The sequence below is a fragment of the Henckelia pumila genome, chromosome 2 (assembly GCF_033568475.1).
Source record: "Henckelia pumila isolate YLH828 chromosome 2, ASM3356847v2, whole genome shotgun sequence".
Taxonomy (NCBI): domain Eukaryota; kingdom Viridiplantae; phylum Streptophyta; class Magnoliopsida; order Lamiales; family Gesneriaceae; genus Henckelia; species Henckelia pumila.
In genome coordinates this window covers 19,883,365-19,907,339 of record NC_133121.1, presented here as the reverse complement: position 1 = coordinate 19,907,339, position 23,975 = coordinate 19,883,365, and the positions used below count along the sequence as shown (strand labels likewise).

Here is a 23,975-nt window from a genome sequence, read left to right as displayed (position 1 = left end):
AAACTTGTGAATATGACTTTTAGATCATTTTTTATCTTTCCAACTCATGGTGAATCGTTCCATTTGGATAATCGACTGCAAGATATGGCCAAATTGCCAGAACTGCTTGAGGTAAATTGATGGTGTGTTTGCTACTAAACTGATCCGATTCATTTTGGTATTGACGTCAGTTTGGCCAATATAACATCCGTTTTTGCTCAACTGACGTGAAATACAATATGTTCCAAATTGAGTTTTATTTGCAGTTGCTTTAGCGGATAATCATTTGAATCAATGAGATGTAAGATATCATTGAAATACTGGAGCTCGCCAGAAATTCAGTTTAGCTAATTTCGAATTTTGGCTTCCATCTTGAGTTGACAACTTCACACTAGAGTAAATATGTTAGAAACACAATAACAAGTTTTTTTATCATCAAAATCAAGATTTCTTGTGTTCCTAAAACCCAACATCTCAAAATGAAATACCAATAAATAAAAATTTTCCAGATGATCAACTATTTTATGCTACTACTATGTCTTGGTTTGCTAATATTGTAAATTTTCTTGTGACAAATAAAATGCCTTCTCATTGGAGTTCATAAGATAAAAATAAATTCTTGAAATAGGTGAAAAAATTTTATTGGGATAATCCTTATTTATTTAATTATTTTCCTGATCAAATTTTTCGACGATGCATACCCGATAATGAGGTAAGTAGTGTCATTAAATTTTGTCATTTTGAGGTATGTAGAAATCAATTGTTGTCAAAGAAAACATCTAAAAATGCAAAGATTTATAAAGATAAAATAAAAGTCTTTCATGATAAAAATATTATGAGAAAAACTTTTGAAATCGGACAAAAAATTTTACTTTATAATTATCGCTTGCGTTTGTTTCCAGGAAAACTTAGATCACGATGGACAGGTCCATATGTTGTAAAAATGTTTATCCTAATGGTGCTGTTGATGTTGAAAGTCCTAAAAATAATAACGTGTTTAAAGTTAATGAACAAAGGCTTAAACTATTTTTTGAAAGTGAAATTCTCGATGAAGAATTTATGCCTTTATATGATCCAACTTAATTGTTATTAATATTTTCATTTTATTTTTGCAGAATTGAGTTTACTTCCCGGTTAAGTGGCGGATAACGGTACTCCGTAGCTCTTATAGTCGGTTAAATTGGTTTCCCACAATAACTGATCCAAAAATTAAAAAAAAAAAATTTGCTTTATTTTCAAAATGGAAGAAGCTATCAAAGAATATGGAAAATATACTTGTTCTTCTATTTCTAAAAAGGTTCGAAGAATGATTTATGAATGCAGACATGAAAGATTGAGAATGCTTATGCTAAAAGGAATTCCGGAGGATATACGTCTTATAATTGAAGCCAAAGTTCGGTTAGGTGGAGAAGTTCCCAAATTCTTACCTGTTCGAAATATGTCTAGACTAGGAAAAAACACTTATGCAAAGAAAATGAGGGCTAAAAGGTTAGATGTTTGTCACAAATGTGCCAGATGGACTTGTAACAGAAGATGCAAATCTTTAGGATATGTTTCCACAAATAGAGAAGATAAAATTGATTTAATTAAGAATGGGCTGAGTAAAGAGTCATTAGATGATATCTCATTGACTCTTGAGATCCATTCTAGTGAAGATGTGCAAGGTCAACTTCTCCGTATATGGAAACTATTCCAAGCACAGCGTCATGGTAATGGTCTTGGAAATCTGACTAAAAAAGACTCTATTTGCTAATTTATAAGAAAATTGGATGGAAAGCCAATCCTCAACCCATAAAAAGATGTTGAAGTCATCATTGATTCAACATGTCACAAAATGGTTTGTGTTTGTTCCTCATCTTTAATAAATTTCAGGTGATATCTCTTTCATTATGTACTTTTTATTTTTCTTAAAAAATTAAAAACAAGGTCATATTCAGGTTTGAGGGAAAGTTTATCTTTTTAAAAAAAATATTTAAAATTTTAAAATAAAAAAATATTGTTATAATAATATTTATTTTTCTTTTTCAATGGCAGAGTAAGGAGCGAAAAACTCCTGACACGCATTAGTTTTTATTTATCATATTATCACAATAGATTAGATTTTAATATTCCGTATATATTTAAATTGCAAACTACTAAGAAAATGAAGTATTTTTGTATAGATGTTTATTTATTCTTCTTTTTATCAATTTAATAGAAAATATATAATTGATGGGATATAAGTTATAAATAATATATAATTGTGTGTTTTCAAATAACATATTTTCTAAAACTTTTTTGAATATATAGTTAAAGTGATATTGATTGAATGAATAATAACATGTATAATTGAAAGAATTAATTTGTAAAAGTGCAATATATACTCACATAAATTTTGTGGGTGATAGGTGAGAATTGAGAAAATAACTTATAAGCTTTTATTGATTATTAAGAAATTGTTGATTACTAGATTAAACCCAATTTGAAAAGAAAAAAAAACAAAAATAAAATAAAAAGTTGTGCATATAAAAATTGGCTGCAAAGTTGTTTGAAGTTTAATTGTAAAGATGTAGAGTATTAATATCTCTACTATAATTACCAATGTAATAGATTTACCTCATAAAAAATAAACAAATAAATAAACTTTGAAAAAAAATGTTACTTTTCAAAGTTTATTGGAGGTATTTGGTTATGTAAAAACAATTTTGCAGCCAACCAAAAAAAAAACAAAATGGGTTTATTCTTTGTAAATTATACTATCTTATTTTTAATATTATGTTATTTGATTGTCTGCTTTACATATTAGCCATTTTCAATAAGTGTATAATTTTCTTCCAACTTCATGACTGAAAAACAGCTATATATGAAATATCATAACCCGAGAGAATATGGAGTTGAGACTTTTACATCAAAATTCCCGATGATATACATGTTATGAAAATGATTTCTATTATCATTTTGATTATATTTTTCTCAAAGTTTTTAGAAAATATTTATATAAAAAATTATATATATTTAATATTTTGATATTGTGTGAAATATATATGTATAACCCATCCAATTATATATTAATATATTAGTTAATAACAAGATTTATAAATAAACATATGATCTCTTTACAAGTGTATTTTAAAATGTTAAAGTTTGCAAATTTGAATATATATATTAAGGAATAAAAATCTAACTTGTGATTTTATGATATTTTATTATTGAGGGACTAGTAATTAGCCGGTTTGGGGGTGTGATGAAACTTAAAATTTGTAATTATTTATATGTTAAAAGTGTGTTTTAAAATTAAAGTTTCATTAAAATTAATATGAAGTTGTATTGTTTTAGTGTTATGTGTTTATATTTAAATATTTTACTAAAAATGTTGTATTTTATGTTTTGCGTAGGTTTGGTAAAAATAAAATTACTCAAGCTACAAAGGTCATATTGGAGTAATCTTAAACCCTGTAGAATCACAAAGAGGCATCTTCAACTTTGTAGAAGACAAAAAATTCTAAAAACCTAATTAAGATGATCAAAATAATCAAACATCAAAATGGAGACATATTTACTTTTACTATGACCAGCTTGTAGTAAAAATATCATAACTATTTCACCTTTTACCCAAAAGATGTGAATTATATGTCCAAACACATCTACACAAAATATCCTACGTGTTATATGTTGGATAGAAAGGCTAAATCGGTGGTCTAAGGCATCAAACATGTCAATTAAAGTTGGGTCATGGTATTGACATTCAAGAAGACAAGCATCGACCAACTTTACTATTCTACATTTAATGAGTCTTGGACTCTTGATTTCATTTGGTCTATAAATAGATGTGTTGTAAAAGCTTTGTAGTATGCAAAAGTGTAGAGAAATTTCTCACTTGTAAAATAAATATTGTGTGTGTAAGAATAAGAGTTTGAGTGTGCATATTTTTCCAAGTTTAAGTATGAAATTTCTTTTATCCTTACTCTTGATTCTTATGTTCATGGCAAGCTAAATCCTTTTATGTCAAGGTGAAAAGGTTTCATTGTTGGTCAAGTAAGATTGTTTATATTTTGTATATTCTTTCCTTTTCTATTTTTATTTTTACTAATTGATCTTTATTTGTAGGTATAATTTAGATGATTTATTGTTATCTATTTACATCAAATACTTGGTACCTTGAATGTGGTTACCTTGATTTGTTGTCTAATATGATGCAATAAATACTACAATAATTATATACTATAAATATATGTATCAATTTATAATAAAATCATATATATTATTTAGACAATAGCGTGGCTCTGCCGGTTGTTCTAAATAATATATTGTGATTTGATCTAACATTTACTTTTCCGCAACTAACATTTACTTTATCGCATCTAACATTTACTTTCTCGCATCTAATATTTATTTTTTCGCAACTAACATTTACTTTCTCGCATCTAACATTTACTTTCTCGCAACTAATATTTACTTTCTCGCATCTAACATAAAACAAAAGTCATGTATTTTATTTAGACGATAGCGTGGCTCTGCCGGTTGTTCTAAATGAAATATGGTGATTTGATCTAACATTTAATTTTATGTCAATTTATATTTATGCACTTATATATATATTATGGGTACCATATATTAATTATCGGTTAATCTGATATTAATATAGTGGGAACTATATTATATGATATATTTGTTTAAATATTTAATTGTTTTTTATGTTTATATTTATGCATCTATATATATATTATGGGTACCATGTATTAAATATCGGTTAATCTGATATTAATATAGTGAGAACTATATTATATGATATATTTGTTTAAATATTTCATTGTTCTTTTATGTTTATTCTTATTTTAGTTTCTTTTATTTATTTTTGTTAAGCAATCTTAAATAAACCAACAATGAACCTTTGAAGCCTTGACAATTTTATAATTTGTGTATTTGAAGTTTTATAATAATATTTTCTTCTATAATATATCATTGCTAAAATTAAACTTACTGCACTCTCTCCGTGGATCGATCTTGTACTCACGAGTATATTACTTGCAGACAACCTACACTTGGGTGAATTACAATTTAAGTTGTTGCAACACGTCAGTATTTTTTGATGTCACATCATCATTTTCCGTTTCCACGTTAGTATTTTTCGGTGCCACATCAACAGTTGGACCAAAATACCCGAAAACTAAAAGTTAGTGTACCAAAACCAAAATTAGAAAAGTAAATGGATCAAAACCAAAAAATGGACATGTTAATGAACCAAAAAAAATATTTTCCCATAAAATAAATTATAAGTTGTGTTTGAAAGTACGAACTTTGAAAATTAAAGAAAACTGATGCTGAATGGAATACATTACATCAACATATGTGTGCTTTTTATCAGAGAGTGGGTAAATGATAATGTGTTGAACCATGTTAATGATGAAAAATGTACTATCATTGTGGGGAAAATTGAGCAACTATATGTTAGAAAACTGAAAATGACGAGATAAAACAGATGAGTTTGAAATATAAATATGGAACCCCTATGACTAATCATTTGAACAGTTTTCAAGTATCATTCATTTTTCAGCTTGAATGAATATTAAGTTTGATGAATAAAATTACATGCGCCCGTCGTTAGTCCATCGATGACGATGACCCCAAACTCTAGAAACAACTTCGACACATCTTTGTTAGCGCCTCGCTATCGCCCAGCCCTCGAGACAACGCCTAAAGCCTAAAAACTAAAGACTGAACAAGAGAGAAGCTATGGAATTGGCAATTTGAAATGAGGGTCCCGACCTCTATTTATATTCAAAAGTTTGGTCATTCCGGTCAGTGGTTCGAAACTTCCAATCTGCCTTCGGAGCTTCCGATCTCTATTCACTGAACGTGTGTCTTGTGATTGGACAATTCACTATACAGATAGAGTTCGAACCTTTCGATCCCTGTTTCAAACCTTCCGAACTGCCTCGAGTCAAATCACCTATCAGAAACCCATACTCTGTCTGTTTGAGGGAGTTCGGACGTTTCACTACAACAAATATGGTCAAACACAACACTATAAAGACAACGGTTTTTTGCAAAAGCCGTTGTCTTTTACTCTTTAACAACAGTTTTATTTAAAACCGTTGTAATATGTCCAAAAAGCGCGCTCATACACAATGGTTTTCTAAAAACCGTTGTCTATAATAGGTCAAAGACAACGGTTTTAAATAACCATTGTCTATGAGCGGGTTTTTTTAAGCCTACGACAACGGTTTTTAATAACCGTTGTCTATGAGCGGGTTTTTTAACCTACGACAACGTTTTTATTAACCGTTGTCTAAAAAAGTGTATTTGGTATTGTACGACAATGATTACTATTCCGTTGTGGTTTGGTTTTAATATTAAAAAATACTACTTTTTTCTCACTCTCATCACTCTCACTCTCTCTCTCACTCTCACTCTCACACTTCCCCCTTCGTCGCCCCGCTCCAATTGACCCAACCCTAGCTTCTCCTCCCAACTCGCCGCTCTCTTCTCCGCCCTGCTACTTCCATTTCCTCCACCCATCTCCGCCCCTTACCCGAGCTGAAATACCACCCACCCATCGTCGCCAACTTCCTCCCTTGCATTCACCGCCGCCCTTTGAATTTCCCCCTCCTGTCTGCATTTGTGACGTTTGTTGTTAAATGTTTGGGTAAAAGTACGCTTGGGTTGTCCTAACCATCGTGTTGACGCCATTCTAGCAAGGAATGCCGACCTGAATCTTCAAAGTCGTGCCCCTGTTCGACCGTAGTTATGCGAGAAGTTAGTGTTTTTAATTTCTTTTCATTTCTACTTTTCTGTTCTTTTATGGAATCTTTTAAGGATCTATAGACTTCGAATCCTTCCTACATTGTTGATTTATCTTGCCATATTTCGTTCTTTTTTGTTGTTGTAAATGTTTGGCTCTTTTACATATTTGATAAATACCTAGCTCAAAACAAAGGGTGACCCGAGGGTAGAAAGAAATCAAGACTTTTTCTGATCAAATTTACTATGTATCAATCTGCTTAAACCTTTGCCCCCGTTCATTCTCGGGTTTATAGAAAAATCATGGACCCGCACAGAAGAATAAGCTTAGCAGTAGAATCACTCTATTTAAAACATATGTTTGGTTAATTACTTTTAATTGCAGTCACTATCTTGTACTTAATATTCATAGTAATTATATAACAGAGAGATGGTAATTAGGGATATTCAAAATTTAACCAAAAATTTTGTCACAGAGATATCATAACAAGAGCCAACTTAAGGACAAGATGGTTTCGGGTAGCTTAGAAAATGATACAAAATAAAAACATCTAATTATTCTTAAATCCAAGAGAATTAGAGCAAATCAAACATAATTTGTAGCGACAAATAAGGTCACAGATAATAAGGATAAGAAGAAAACAAACCAAAGGAATTTCACAACACATCGTTACACTAATCCGAGTCTTGTTCCAGTGGTTGAATACTTTTCTCATTCTTGAAATAATTATCTGGATCAAACCGATATTTCACCTCCGCCAGTTTATTGAAATTATTATTGAAATACACTTTACCCCAAGCGGAAGCCTGTGTTTTTAATTTTTTTCATTTCCACTTTTTTGTTCTTTTATGGAATCTTTTAAGGATCTCTGGCATTATTTTTTCAGGTCGATCTTTAAATGCCAATAGAAAGAGGAAACTCAAGCTGGGCAGAGGAAAATGATTCCAACGACATAGATTTGAGGCCTCGCAATATTCTCTAGATTTTTTTGATTCCTTCCTGCCAATTTCGTGGTGAATATGAATGGATTAGAAAGCCATGCCATAGCAGAGTAGCGACAGAGTTTGGAAAGTACTCCACTTCTTGGTTAGGTTGGTGATTTACATAAGGATTTGTACTTGTGATGTTGTGTAGTAAATTTAATTGCTGGAGTTCTTTATCTGAATGATGCATGAATTTCTTGTGATTTATGAGCTGTGGAATAACTTGTGTTCTTTCAGTTTTAATCTTCACCAATTGGGATGATATTATGAATAATAATATGATCGTATAACCTTTCAGATTGGTTAATATACTTCATCTTTGGTATGAGTGTATTACATATTGGCATATCCCAAGTTATGATCAGATATAATTGAACTTGCATTTTACGATGCTAAGTTATTTTGGGGATTAGTCTATGCTACCCTATGTATCACAAGCTGTTGAACTTGTTAAAACATGTCTATGTCTTGTATAATTTATGTTTAGAACTCATAAATCCGATAGAAAAGTGGTTGTCCTAAGATATAGGTGTTGAAATTGATAAAACTTTGATTTTCATTGTCAAGAAAAATCACTTTTTACTTGATGTTATATGAGAGGTCCTAATGATTTTATCGCACTTTGATCGGCTTGAATCTGGGAGAAGCTCGATCAGTGTGCATACTGCTCCAGATTTTATGGCTTTCAACCAAGATTTTTTCGAAGTTTCCAACACTTGAAGCAGCACTTGCAGATCATTATTATATATACCGATACATTAACACATGTCGAACGTTTAATTAACCAGAAAGTAAGTGATGAGCAAAAGAAAAGAAGAAAGCAGAACATATACCCACATCGGCTTTCCTTGTACTGCACTAAATGCAGTCTTGCTGCAGCAGGAAGTTATTTATCTCATTGGCCTTATATCTGTGGCATTCCTGTATTTTTTAAAAATTCAGATAATAACTGTTGCTACCATAAATTCCTATTGTATTAATTAAAATGTAGTTTTGGTGACTTAGAAATTTAAACAATTGTAGGGGATGATCAATAAATTTTTGAGGTATTATGAAGATTTTGAATCACGTCCCATATTTGAAAGTGTTGAGGCAATGCTTAAATGGGCGGGATTATATGATCTCACTACACAAACCTTGTGAAAGAAACTGGTGGAAATTGGATTGTCTCCTTCACTCGTACGAGAGCTCGTCACTGAGAGTTACTTGTTTCCCTTATCCGATACTCTGTTTCTTACTCTTACACACAACACTTTGCCTTGATGGAGCTGAAAATGCAGCATGTTTAAATTCATAGTCTCTTAAGCATCATCTTGAATGTGCTTGTCATGTTAATGGACCTCTACTAGTCATGGCAGAGCCAGAAGTTTTGCTATAATGAAGACAAAGAATTAAGAAAAACTCGAAACTTTAAGGGGACAAATCCATTATTATCACGTATATATAATTATAATTATATATTAAATGAGCATATGCAAGTGCAAGAGAAATTTAAGAGGAAGAGGAGGAAATCACTCTTACCTGCCTCTAGTTCCGCGACTAATGACTATGAGTAAGCTATCCGTAGAATATAGGTGCATTTAGCTTGAGATGTTTTGAGGTTTTTCTTTTCTTTTGCAGCTGAGTATGAGATTTTTCTCACTTTTGTAGGTTATCACAAGAATAAACTACGGGCAAAGTGTGAACATCAGTGGACTCGCTGGCGCAGTTTCCTTGGCTGGATCAGGAGGTGGTTTATGGTCTGTCAAAGGAGAAAATTGGCAGTTGGCTGCTGGATTGATTCAGTTCAGATGTTCAGTTGCTCCTTAATGAAGAAATAAAGTCCATTTCTCACCTCGGAGACTTTTATGAGCTTAACTCAACTGCGGGAAAGAGTTACAACTGTCAAGTTACAGTTGTGGCAACACCCTTGGATGAGCTAAATATACGTTTCAGTCCTGCAATATCAATACCTCCGCCGGGGAAATTGCAGCACACACATGCAACTTTTGTTAGGGGTGTTTTAAATCCTGTGAGTATATACCACATCGTTGGAATCTTCTGTGTTCAATCACCTGATTCATTTTTTCCTTCTTATAATTAAGCATTTGTTTTAATTAGGTGTATTTTGGTCTGAAAGAGGTCAAGGACATCCTAGAATTAGTTGGCACATCAGAGTTCGCTGATATTTCTTTCTCGTGTATCAGCATTCTCAAGCAGCATGAGAAGGATATGACTGACAAAGTATTCTCCCGCCAAGAACTGGTGGATGACTTGCTTGACAAAATTTTCAGGTATGGCTCGAATTTCTTGTATATCATTTGCTTATACGATTTTGCGTCTTTTGATACTGGAATAGCTGGTCAGCCAAATACTACATTTCGTTTGTGTTCTGAAACTTTGCCAACAGGAAAATAGAAATGCATTGAAATTTTAATTTGCAGTCCCTTACTTGCCTTTCAATTATTGGCACCATGATTCGTTTGATGAGGGGATTTCATGGATTTTTTGGGCAAAACTCAAAATTTTATACAATCATGAGTAAAATTTTGATTTATTTTATCATATGAAGATCCACACTGTCATCGATGCTAAAGAGTTCAGGATGGGAAGTACACTCCCTTTGTTTTAGAAAATCTTTTGGCTTCGTGAAAACGGAGTACTCAATGGAAGAAATTAATGAAGTACGTTCTGAATGGGCGGAATGCATACAAGATTATATTGATTACTAGGTATGTATATTTTATCGATTATATTTTATTCTGAACAACAAATCATGAAAGATTTGGATTCAGGGGAATGTAGCTGTACTTTTTTGTCTCAAGTTTCTTTTAACACTTTAATTGCAGTCTTATATTTGCAATCACGAAGAAGAAAAAGAGGACATTGAAATTCGATTGAAATTTTAATCTCAGCCGAGATGAAATAATATGTCACCACTTGTGGCATGAAATAACAATCAGCAGAAGAATATAATTTAACAAAGTGTATATGAAAGATGCAAATCTGAAGAGGAGAAGAAACTTAGACGTCGGATTTCTATCAAAAGTGTTTATTCTCAGCATTACTGTGTTTCGAGTCTCCACCATCATCATCATGTTGTTGTCGTGAATGATTTTGGAATAATTTTTTAATGGTATTTTTTTCCCAAGTAATTTTATTGTGCATGCACAGCTGAACTAAGCTACAGTCTCTTCTCATTATTTGGGCAATTAATTCTAGAGATGCACTGAAAAAATTCATCTTACTACAGCAGAAGGAATCCTTGATATCTGATTTGAAAGATGTGCTTGGTAAACCAAGGTATGAAGTTTTCACTCTCCATTTTTTTTGGAAAAAGTATGTTTTTATTTCTGATTTTTTCTTGTGATGTAGATTAGAACTTCTTCCTTTTTTGAGGTGCTATTTAACTATAGGATTGCTATATTTTGGCTACTGAAAAGAGTAAGCTATTAAATGTGTTAGCTTGGGTAGTAATGTTCTTGTGAGAGAGATAGAGATATTTGAGCTTGTCAAGAAGTGTCTGTTATTTATTTCATATAAAAGGAATTTAGTTGATTTTTTTGTGTCTGCGTGTCTACTAAGCATATTTTCTAACGAAAATATTCTTCACATGGTAATTAAGTGTTGTTTGTGGCTTGTCTAATGAGTGTGTGATGTTAGAAAATTTAGATTTTGAACAGAATGACCATGATTAATATGACTTATCACTTTTAATGGTGATTTTTTCTGAACAATATTCAGATTCTTGAAAGGATTCAGATGTGCCTATGTTGACTATATCAAACTGACGAAGTAATTTCTATATTGTAACTGCTTGCCGCTTTATTTACGTTATTTATTTGAAACTTGCGGCTTGCTATATACTTCTTGAACATTTGCATTTTAATGTTGTAATTTTGTTTTGAATTGTTGCAGGAGATACAAGTGGATGTTGCTGAAACGAGTGATCCAAGTTAATTTATATAAATTAGTTCCTTGCTCTATTTTATAGTGTAGATTGAATTAGAATTAGAGTTTTGATTGATTTGTAATATTGAAAAATGTATATTAAATTTAATTTTGGAAATTTTAAATTTTCATTTATTTATAATATTAAAAATTTGTATATTAATTTTTTTTTTTGTTTTTTATTTGAGAAACGACAACGGATTTTATCCGTTGTCTTTGTCATTTTAAAACTGTTATATTTTTCAATGTTGTTAAAAGTTTGTTAAAAGACAACGGATAAAATCCGTTGTCGTTGAGAGATACGACAACGGATAATCCGTTGTCGACGGATAATCCGTTGTCGTAAATAGAAAAGACAACGGATAAAATCCGTTGTCTTTGATACCTACGACAACGGATTTTCAACAACACTGAAAAGTACAACGGTTTTCTGCAGCCTACGACAACGGATAAAATCCGTTGTCTTTAGCCGTTTTTCTTGTAGTGTTTCGATCTCTAGTTCGGAGATGCTGCATCGGATGATCTTCACCGGGTATATCATAGACCGGTCCCTTATTAGCACCAAAAAGAGTTTGGGCCCACCGAACATTTCGTACCTACTCTTAACATCCGTGCGTGATACAAACCATAGTGTGTACCATCTCCACCTCCGCATGCCAGAGCGACGGACCATGTACCTAATCCCCAGAATTTTTGAGTGAATTTGGTTGATTAGTCAACCATTGACAAAGGACCATATATAGAAAAAAAATGATCAGTGTGCCTATCTTCACAATATTTGGATTAAACATGATATGCGCAAAGGAAGAGAAACTTTGTATAATGCTCTCAATCTCCACCCCCACTATGATGGTGTCAGGGGTGGAGTTTTTGAAAACATTGGTGGTCAAGTATAGAGCATTCAAAACAGAAAAGGCTCATTGAGCCAGTCCGTCTCGCCATGAAAAAATGGCTGGTTAGATCATGGTTTAACTGGCTTGTTTGGAGGCGCGCCTAAACGGGTCCATGGGTTGAGACGGGTTAAGGCGGGCCGGCCCGTCAATTTTTTTAAAAAATAAATTTTTCATTTTTTTTAAATTAAGGCATAAAAACACTCATTTTAAAAAAATTATAATATTTGATGTGTTTTTAATATTTTACATTATTATTTTTTATGATAAAATATCTACCTACGTTATTTATACTATTTGGATATGTGGATTTTTTTATACAAAATATAATAGCTAACATTAAAATTAAATATGTTTGTTTGATCGCGATATTTTATTATTTGTTATTGTGTAACATTGTTAATATATTTTCTTCATTTCTAAATACTAGTGTTATTATTTTTTTAAAATTTTCGACAGGTTGGCCTGCCTAGCCCCCAATCCGAGGCAAGGCGGGTCGTCGTTATTTCATTGTAGCCCAAAAGTTTATGTGTTTCCTTGCTATACTTTGCTCGTCGTTATTTTGTAACCAGCCGCGCATTCTTGAAAATCTCAAAAAAAATCCTAACTTGTAATTCTGCCAATTGGAAATTGAAGTCCCAATTCGGAGGTCAGGGAAACCGATGGATGACTTGGCTGCGATTCGATCGTTTTTCATTGTTGTTGGATTTGAAACACAAAATTTGATGGGTTCCAATCTCATTCTCTGTTCGAATTAGGTTTTGTGTTTCATTCTTACTTTTTTCTCTAAAAAATTAAGAATAATGTAAATTGGAGGGGAAAAAATTCCGATGATAGTAAAACATAATCTTATCAAACATAATCACACCTCCAACAAGGGAGAATTTATCATTAAAATCAAGAAAAACATACACGAATAGTGTGGGCCTACTTCGGGCCCATCAACTTGACCAGGAGAAATAAAAACGAATCGAAGAAAGGATATGAATGTGATAATTAAACAATCACTTCCTAATCATCCACTTAAAACACGACCTTAGGAAATATTTGCAATCACTAAAAAAAAAGTGATGGTTAGATTTTGGCTTAAAAAATTATTTTTATGTGTTTCTTAAACCCAAATTATATGTTAACTTAGCTTATGCTTAACTTAATTAAAATTCAAAAGCTAGTCATATGGTGATTATGATTTTTTAAAAATGATTCTATTAAAAAAGTCAGCGTTATCACTAAAATCAATTATTAATCAAACACTATCCAACTTTGATTTTTAGATTTTCATATTTGTTTTCAAACACTACCAACTTTTGATTTTTCTTAACTTTTTTTATAATATATAAATTTAATCACTTCTACAAAAGCATAATATTTTGCAAACAATCCCTAATCTAGATCGATCTATCCAGATCAAGATTCAATCTTGTGCATCCATTTAGAATTAGACGATCTAAATCGCATCTCTCCGGATTGATCACACCCATTGGATAAAAACCTAAATGGGTCATATTACAACCGCCTAATCTAATGACTCAGATTCAATCTTCTTAATCTAGATCAATCTAGCCAACCAATGATCTAGTTATCATCTAACTACTGAAGACCAGGATCAAATTCAAAAGCAGCCTCCAAGAATGAGATATATTAAATCGACATCAGTGAACTATTAACTGTTTATGAATTAATTATGATGGCATGTTAATTACTCCCGATTAAGATAACAAACTCTCACAAATATAATATAAACTTTTTATTTATTCCCCAATTCGTTGAAAAAAATAAATTGTTCAGAACATTTTGAAAATGAAGTGGTTGAGCTGACTTTAAATACAAATCATATGCAATTGGTTGAGTTTGTTGAGAAAAATTGAACTTTCAAAGGAAGCATCTTGTGGGAGAACTGTCGAGGAAAAATATTTTGTGATTATAATATCGTGTCCATTTGTTTTGTTTGTTGATATTTTTAAGCTGTGGAAATTTGTTTAGGAGGAAAAGTCTAACACCACCACCTGATTGTCGAGTCTCAGTTTTGAAGTCATAATTTTTGTTAAATTTTGCACTATATAGGAACAGTGACATTTCAGTGAAGATATTAGAGTCAATATTAAATATAATTTGATGTTGTTAAGAAGTTGTTTGTAAAAAGGTGCATGATTGATAATTAATTGTAAAAATATATGCATCTAATATGTATTTGTATCTTAGTTAACTTTAATTTTACGAGAGATGTCAAAACAAATTAATGTGATCAACTCGACCCAATTGGTCACAAACCCCAATCAATTTTTCTTTAAAAAAAAGTATTTCAATTTATTATAACGGAAAATTCAGGAAAAATCCCCAAAGCAATCTTTCACTTGTTGTTCAGTCCCTGCATCATAATTTGTTATTTTTCAGTCCCTACTACACCTAATTTGTTAGTTTGAGCTCCCTCTTGGACACAAGATTATTATGCTACCCTTAAATATCTCTTAAAAGTCAATAATACCCTTATATATTTATTATTAAATAAAAAATCTTTAATTTCCTCAATTTCAAATGGCTTCCATGGGACGAGAGAAGTATTCAATTTTAAATAACGGTGCATTAGTTTTCTACAATTTTTTGGATTTGATTATTTATGATTTTTTTTAAAACAAACTGTTTTTATTTGTTGTTTAATGCTTAGTTGTATTTTAAACCCAAATTTAAATTTTGTTGAGATATTCTAGAATTTAAATTTTAATATTAGATTTAGAGGTGATCAAATATTTTTATTTATTTATTTATTATTATTATTATATTATTTATCTACGTATTATTTCATGATATTAATTATAACTGTAAATAAATGATCACTAATTTACAGGTTATATAAAATTTTCAAATAAAATAAAATTTTTTAATCGATTTATAATCATTTTGATCAAAATAATACATCTATTTTTATATGAAAACAACCATTTCTAAAAATATTACTAATTTTACTACACATGGCAATTCAGTTTCAATTTTTTTTAGAAAAACCGACCAAACAACAACGTGATCTGGTGCAACTGCAATTTGAGCACAGGATCGATTACAATTTATAAGAAATTACGTCATGTTCAAACATTATTTATAAACAATTGAGTGGCGTAAACACAAGTAAGATAAGTATTTGAAAAGTAAAATTGAACACTAGTTGGATATAAATTTTAAATAATAATCAGCATTTTCCAATGCATGATTAAACATTATTTTTCAAAATTTGATACCGAGACATGATAAAGTGGTGGACTCGTGGAACTGAAATTAGAAAAATAAATTGGTGATAATTTATAACAAATTTATCACAATTAATCAATATTTAATTATTATTTTTTAAAATAATTTAGTATCATGAACACAATCATGTACAACTGTAACCACCATGAAGTAAAATTTTTAAATAATACTATTTGTTTCCAAGTATGAATGTACATTTTAATTGTCAAATTGGCTTGTTATTTGCTTATATAGTTAGGTCGTACTAATTTAAAATTAATTAATATTAGATTAAAATCAGATACTTTTTGCTCATAATCACCAAAAATTTCACACTTGCATGTATGGATTTACATTGTCAATTGCTAATTATATTTTTATTCGGGACAATTGGATAACAATTAGCTAGGTTGTGTTGGACATTATCAGACAATGATTAAGTACTTTGTATGTCAACTATAATTGAGTAATGTTCGACAATTTTAGATTATTTGACAACATATGACATTACTAGATGATATTTAGGCATTATTATAAAATATTTAGATACCTTGAATCAAGATAAAAATTGGATAATTTTACATGATATAATGCATACACTATTTGACAACTATTGAGCATTAATAAAAAAAAATATTGAGATATTATTGAACTGTAATTGAGTACTCTCAAACCAAGTTAGTATATATAGTTGTTTGGCTACTAAATTTAAACACAAATTGAATACAATTATATAATATTTGTTAATAATTTCACATCAATTAGGCATTACAAGGAAGATATTAGGTACTCTCAAATTAATAGAGGTGCATTCAATCCAGATGTTTAATGACTTTTAATGACTTTTTAAAATAACAAACTTTTGTATAGTTGATATATTTCTAATGAATTTTACAGAATCTCACAGAATTTTAAAAATAAATATTTATGGATTACTTTTTAATTATAAAAAAATATTTATGGATTATTTTTCAATTAGAAATCTATTCAAATCTTTGGTATGAGTGGTGGAGGATTTTAACTTTTTATAGTTGCATCTAATGTTTGAATATTTGTACTAAAAAATTCCATAAAAATCCGTGGACATTTATTGACATTTTGGATACTCATAGCCTTGCATTTTGGTACATCGATTTTCGGTATACCGAGAGTTTTGGTACGATATCAATATAACATTTTTTATATCGTAATTTTCGGAACGGTATACGATTGTTGTACGGTATGATATACCATCTCTAGGTATAAATAAAATGTTTTAAAAGTATGTACTATCTTGTAAAATTAAATTTTAGTCACCTTAATGAATTGTTTTTATTCAAAATGGAGATACTATGTGCCCATGTAATGTATGATTTTGCCAAAATTTAACATTATCAAGTATCAATAGTGTAATAAATGCGTACTTGGATATCATTTAGTAAAATTAAATTTTGGTCATCTTAATTGATTAATGTTATTCAAAATTGAGGTATTATGTGCCCTATATAATGTATGATGTTGCCAAAATTGAGCATTATTAAGTATAAATAGAGTGTTCTAAATGCGCAATTGAGTACTATCTAGTAAAATTTAGTTCACATAATTTGACTAATTAATGTAATTGAAAATAGAAGATATTTGATTAATATAAATTAAATAATCCACTGAAATTTGGTCGAATGAGAATAAAAATTGAAAACACTTTGCAAAAAGAAAAGGTGGGGCCACTTGTGTTGAGAGTATTTTGGACTTTGTAGTTATTGAAGAGTGTAAACTATATTTTGGTAAAACTAGGGATTTCTTACTATTAATATCTTACATAGGGACTGATCTTAAATTGAAACTAGAAAATAGGGATTTCTTTATAGATTCCCCTTATTACAATGCATGTAATAAATAAATTTATTGTGATTGCGAAATGCGAATACATACATATATATATATATAATTAAATTAAATTTATTTAAAAAATATATAGTAAAAATCGAAAAGCTGCCTGAAAGACTTGGTGGTGTTTGACGGCACACATTTCCATTCAACGGAAGGAGTGTTGACCTATAAAGCCGCGTTTCATTCCACGCGCCAAATCCTTCCCATTTCTCGACGATGATTCCGTAATCGATCGAAAGAGAATCGGCGGCGAGAAGCCATGGCTCCGCCGCTGTTGCAGCTCAACGGCGAGAGAGCGGTGGTGTTGCTTTATGTTATTCGAATTCTCTCTTCCTCGTCTTTGTCTCTCATACCTCAAGCATTTTCCCTCTCTGTGCTTTCCCTTTTCGCTCTCTGCGTAGAGATTTTTGCTGACCACGCCTCCAATCCTCTGGCGCACTACTTTCAAACCAGGTTGGTTTTCGTTCACTCTTGAAAACGAATGTAGTTTTATGTCATTTAATTTTTGGTTGGTTCCATTAGTTTTCTTCTCGTTTTATTTATTCTGTTTTCTTGGAGGATCCGGTGATGTAGGGTGATCGTGATTTAGCTGAAATTTTGGTTGGAGCTCATTAGTATTTTTTTTCCTTGATTTGCAGTCTTAGGTTTATTCTTCTTTTAATGAATGAGCTGCTGACTCAGGTTTTTGGGAATTTTGATTTGATTTGGGGTATTTTTTCCCATAGGCCTGGAGCGTCATCTGGAATTCTGCTGGGTGCAGTGACACTGCCGAGCCTTATGTTTTCACGCTTGATACAGATTTTAAGAGCGGTAACACTTCATGAAGTTGGAATCGAAGGTATGCTGGCACTACTGTAACCCCGCCAAGTTAGCCTTTTATGTTTTACATTCTGCAGAACGAATGGGACCTAAAATTTGATTTTACAAGTGTTCTTGTTTTCCGATGACCTTTTTCATCCAAGGAAAAACAATGATAGGAGAGCATCAATCTTTGTTAGTTGCCACCTAGTTTTTGTTCAATGATAGGAGGCTGGGTTGTCTTGCGTGTGATCATGCCTTATTTTTAGATTTTGTCACTACTAATTGGTCGATTTCCTGTGTTTCTTCTTAGGTGAGAAAAATCAGGATGGTTATGGCTGTATTTCTTTAGTTATGTGTACCTTATCTTGTCTTTATTGATGTTATTCGTACATGCTGCTTGTTTCATCTACATGAATTTCAACAATATATAATTTTCTAATTTCTTCCACTTTCAATGCGAATTGATTCCTTGTGAACCACATGAATATGACAGATCATGCAATTTGCTTTTTGTCTGTTGCAGAGCTTGAACACCTGAAGTTGCAATTTTGGGCTGTGTCAGCCATTTGCTTCACTGTGCTATTTTTTCTTTGCATCATTGGTCGACATCAAACAAAGAACATTGATTTCTTCTCTTCTAAAATCAATTTGAACGCAAAGCATAGTTTTATGGTAGTGGCCTCACTAGGATTCTGCTTTTCATCATTATTTGGGGGTAAGTAAATTTTCCAGTGTCCGTTTTTATTATCATTACTGTTGTGGTTCAGTTATCCTGAGGTTTAGGGATTTGTTGGAACTCATGAATATATTTTTTAATGACAGTATATATCTAGTTTATAGTTCACTGCTGGATATCTTGAACTTGACCTTTTTTCTTCCAAATTACTGATGTTGCAGGATGGCATGTGTCCTTGATGCTACTCTGTGTGCTCTGTCATGGACTGACAGCAGTTAAATTACTTCAAAAAATGCTACGCACATTTCCTGCATGTGTTTCAATTGGTAAGTTTTACTTTTTAGCCCTATTACATGTTGAATCAGAGCTGTGAAATGAAGGTGATAAAAGGGTTTGTGATATCAGTAATTGCTTACGGTTATCGTGGCAGGCGAATCTCTTTTGGTGACATCTGGACTTGTAATCTATTTCGGGGACATGTTGACATGTACAGCTGCAAAGGCTAGTTTCACTATTTCTTAGTTTTCCATATATCACAGACAGCAATTATTCAGTTTTTGGCTAAAAAATATCTTTCCTAACTAGGTACCTTATTATCTGATATAATCCCAGGTATTCCTTGTGCAAAATGGGATAAAGAGAAGTGAGATAAGCACCATTATTCAGGTAATACTTACCAAATTTTAACAGTAACAGGGATGTCATTTCTGTGCCATTACAATATCATTTCATCAAACAGTGGGGAGAATTATTATTATCATAATAATTTGTCTATCTCATGCAGGGAATGATTTTTGGTCTTCTTCTCCTTCCAGTGTTCTACAAATATGTTATTCAAATGTGGGAATGTTGTGCCAGCTTCTGGAGCAATGGAGCTCAGGAAAACCATGATATCCAAAGATCATTTGTTTTCTACGTTTTGCTCACATCTGTGTTGGTTGTGGTTGCTCCTTCATGGATGCAATTTGTGCATGATTTCCAGATGCATCCTTTGTTGTGGTATGACTTTTGCAGATTCTTTCGTCAGTTTCCATAGCGCTTCACTAGCTGTAACTTTTTGCTACGTTTCTCATTTTGATGCTCAAGGAATTTCAGAATAAAATATTATTTCAGCTAAATGTTTTAATAAGTTATAGTTTTTACTTATGTTTTCTGGATTTTCTCTCTTACCCCTGCCCTTTTTTTTGGCATTGTTGATCACTTTTTGTTTTTTTGAAATATCGAAAAAATTAAACCATGCATATTATTTTCATAAGTTTTTGGCTTGGCAAAAGGATTGGCTCCAAACTGCTCCTTCATGCCACCTTGCCTTAATGCATGTGCTCGATGGAATTGGCATCATGACCAAAATTGTTGGAAGCTTCATGGGTTTGTTTGTTCTTCTATTTTAGCTTTAATTGTGATACAGTTATGCATTTTCGGATTATCAGGGCCCTTCATTTTGTTTTCTCGGAACCACTCAAGAGACTCACACTATGCGTCTATTGGCTGGTCATAATATCTGTGGCAGTTAGACAGTTTTACTATATATCAAAGAATAGTAAGACTGAGAGGATACTTCTTCGCAAATACTATCATCTGTTGGCTGTTTCAATTTTTGTTCCTGCCCTTGTATTCCAGGTGCGAAGGTTGGAGCATAGACTAGGTTTTTACTTGGTATTTTGTCTTTCTGAATGGTAACTTTTATATTCATTTACAGGCGAAGTTTCTTGATCTGGCTTTTGGTGCTGCATTGGCAGTTTTTCTTGTGTTGGAAATTATTCGTGTAAGTCCTCGTTAGGCATACTTTGTCGCCGGTACTCCGATGATAGATGCATGATTCTTTTACATTTTTTTCTCAACGTTGATAAGCATATAATATTTTTCTGGTTCCTCCACTGAAAGGAAATCTCTACCGATTGGGATTCAAAGTTCACAATCCATTTTTTCTCCATGTTTTCATCTATATGCTCGAGTAGAATTGCGTTTGGAGAAATTATATGCTGAAAGGTTTCACAGAAAGTAAATTATTTATCTATGCTGAAAACCAAATAAATTTCATCATCCATCATAAAGATTATGACCTTCATTTCTCAAATTTGTTTTATCTCAAGTGCGGTTACTGTGCAATAAAATCATGGTATGATATGAGAAAGGAAGTAGTTCTGCTCTTTGCAATTTATTAGTTGGGGCACTTGAAAATGTTTTGTTTATTTGATATTTCTTATTATTGAAATATCTTGTTTTATTCTTTATCAGGATTAAGATGAGGTGTACTAAAACAGTTTGATATATTGCTTTAGGGACAGTATTTTTATTCTGAAGGAACAACTGGGTTTCTAGAATATTAATGTTACGTGTACATGAGATCATATCATGATGAAAATGCTTGGGTATGCTCATATTGGGTGTAAAACAAAGAGCCAACCTGTAGAGTTTTTGGTTTATTAAGTTCAAGCTTTTATGACTTTTCTTGCTTGTATGCTTCAATTGTTTCTTGTACTTTCTTATATGGTGGTAGTATTATTTATTGTATCCTTTGGGTGAACTGATCTAGCTACATCTTACTGTGTAGATATGGAAAATTTGGCCTTTGGGTCAGCAAGTCCATAAATTCATGAATGCTTTTACTGACCATCGTGATTCCGATCTTATTATTATCAGGTGTGTAGTTTCTGCTCTTGTTACACATCATTGTGCACTACGTAATTCCCACTGAATAGTCTGGATTGGTTTCACCATTTTTCTTTTTGTCATTCTTCAGCCATTTTTCATTGTTGTTGGGATGTGCTATACCAATCTGGCTGTCATCTGATTTTAGTGATCGACCACTGGCCCCATTTGCTGGAATTCTGAGTCTGGGCATCGGAGATACAATGGTAAAGAGCTGGTGTTTATTCCTACCTATCTTGATGTTATTGTTCATAATCTCTTATATTACATATATTGTTAAATGCTTTATTGAAAGTTTATCTCTGACATTATTTTGAGCACGATGAAACCTTGGAGCATTTCTCCAGCAAAATTAGACTATGCTCTTTCTGGTTTCATTATTTTTGTCCAAGGCATACAGTAACCGCTGAGTCATGTTTGCCTCTCATGATTGATCCCTATAAAGTGGTTCCAGTGTAAGGTCAATACTTACTGGATTTATGCATGTTTATCATGCATGGACAGTTTGCCATGTGTGAAATGTATTTTGAGGTTTTCGTCGTCTGCAACCCAACCAATCCAACTGAATGTTTCTTAGATAACTAGGATCAGATATTTTCATTTACTCAGTTTCAAAGGGTCTCCGTACGTGATCTTGTAAAATGGCTCATGTGAGAATAAAGATTCGTGGATTTGGCAGAAACATATCTCGTTGTTTACCAAAAGAAGCAAACCATATGATAAAAATGTTGTACTACTTGCATGTTATTTTTCAAGTCATCATTTGCTTTTGATAACCAATCCTCTCATGTGTCAATTTCAGGCCTCAATGGTTGGCCACAAATATGGAGTCCTTCGATGGAGTAAAAGTGGCAGTACATTTTTCACCCTTTCTTTGATTTTCCCTTCTTTCAATCAGTATGTTCCTTTTACTGAAATGTTACTTCTCTTTCTAGAGAAAACAATTGAAGGAACTGCTGCTGGTATTACCTCTGTTCTTGCAGCATGTTTTGTTCTTCTTCCACTTCTAGCTGCAACTGGATACATTTTCACAATGGTAATCCCCCTTATCTCATGTGCATTAGAGCGTGTACTGCATACATAAAATGTTTATGTGGACATATTTGTGTGCATGCGTGCAAAGATGAAGTCCTTAATTTGTGATGTCTCAGTCAATATATGTTTTTGCAGCACTGGTTCTCTTTGATTGTAGCAGTGACAATCAGTGGTCTCTTGGAAGCATACACTGCACAGCTCGATAATGCTTTCATACCTCTGGTTTTCTACAGTCTTCTCTGTTTGTGAAAATGTTACACTAAACCATCTCGTCTATTCATCTTCCAGTATCCCTAATGCATTTTGTAAATATAACTGACATAACGTATACCAAAGTCATAATACAAAGGATATAGTTAGTTGTAAATCGCCGGGTTCTGTAGCCTCTCAGTTTTGGCATTTTTCCACGATGTGCCCCCAAAATACGATGTGCGGCCATGCTTGGTTGATCGAGGAAATATATCTATTCAATCTTTAAGATTTATTTTTGTAAATTTAACTTTATGTACTTTTCGGTGTAAGCAAATTTTTTTTTTTATTTTTTTATTTTTTATGTAGAGCCATTTTTGTACTGCATAAGCATGGACTGAGCTATGCATCTAGCAGAAGGATAATGTTGAAATATTTGCACCAAACACCCCTCGTGAAATATTAAAAATTCACATTTTTTCCCTGTGAAATGTTAATAGGTATTTTAAACCCTGACCTTTTATAAAATTAGCACACGTGCCCCTTCATATGAGCGATTGTTGTGCAAGCGCCTCTCATGTAACTGTGCTAACATTTTGATTTTTTTTTTGCACCAAATACCCATGTGAAATATTAAATTATATACTTGACCTATTGAGAATATAATTTTTAAATCCATTCAACCCATAAGATTCAATTATAAAATATTTATTAAACATTTACATTTTATGAGTTTTTTTTTTTTTTTTTAAATTTATTATTATTGATTAATTTGTTTCTAAAAAAATATATTATTACTTTATCTTGATATCATTATTTTATTAAATCACTTCGTGTTTTCAACTCTTCCATTAAAAATGCATTTATAAACAAGCTAAGGATTTAAAACTTAAAAGTACCAAAATATTGAACCAAAATTATAAGTTCATGCATATTACTTTTTTCAATTTAAACTATATATATTTAACTAAAATCTAAATGTTTCGAGAATATTTATTGCACAATTTGCAGTAAACAATAAAAAAGAA

At 31.8% G+C, this 23,975-nt stretch overlaps 1 protein-coding gene and 1 pseudogene across 2 annotated transcripts; both read left to right on the top strand.

Moving 5' to 3' along the window:
* Positions 1-1,219: 1,219 nt before the first annotated feature.
* On the top strand, positions 1,220-10,080 carry LOC140877330 (farnesylcysteine lyase-like; annotated as a pseudogene).
* Positions 10,081-17,715: 7,635 nt separating this feature from the next.
* On the top strand, positions 17,716-23,294 carry LOC140880013 (dolichol kinase EVAN). 2 transcript variants are annotated; one of them, XM_073284054.1, is made up of 14 exons: positions 17,717-18,047; positions 18,320-18,432; positions 18,919-19,110; positions 19,293-19,397; positions 19,502-19,572; positions 19,684-19,737; positions 19,856-20,070; positions 20,502-20,691; positions 20,771-20,836; positions 21,626-21,714; positions 21,815-21,929; positions 22,526-22,577; positions 22,659-22,759; positions 22,894-23,294. In XM_073284054.1, exons 1-14 carry the CDS (start codon positions 17,854-17,856, stop codon positions 23,005-23,007), a joined length of 1,671 nt encoding a protein of 556 aa, XP_073140155.1. In that variant the 5' UTR covers positions 17,717-17,853; the 3' UTR covers positions 23,008-23,294. The 2 variants fall into 2 exon arrangements, with proteins under 2 accessions (XP_073140154.1, XP_073140155.1); XM_073284053.1 differs by having other exon boundaries at positions 17,716-18,047; positions 22,526-22,759.
* The last annotated feature ends 681 nt before the right edge of the window (positions 23,295-23,975 follow it).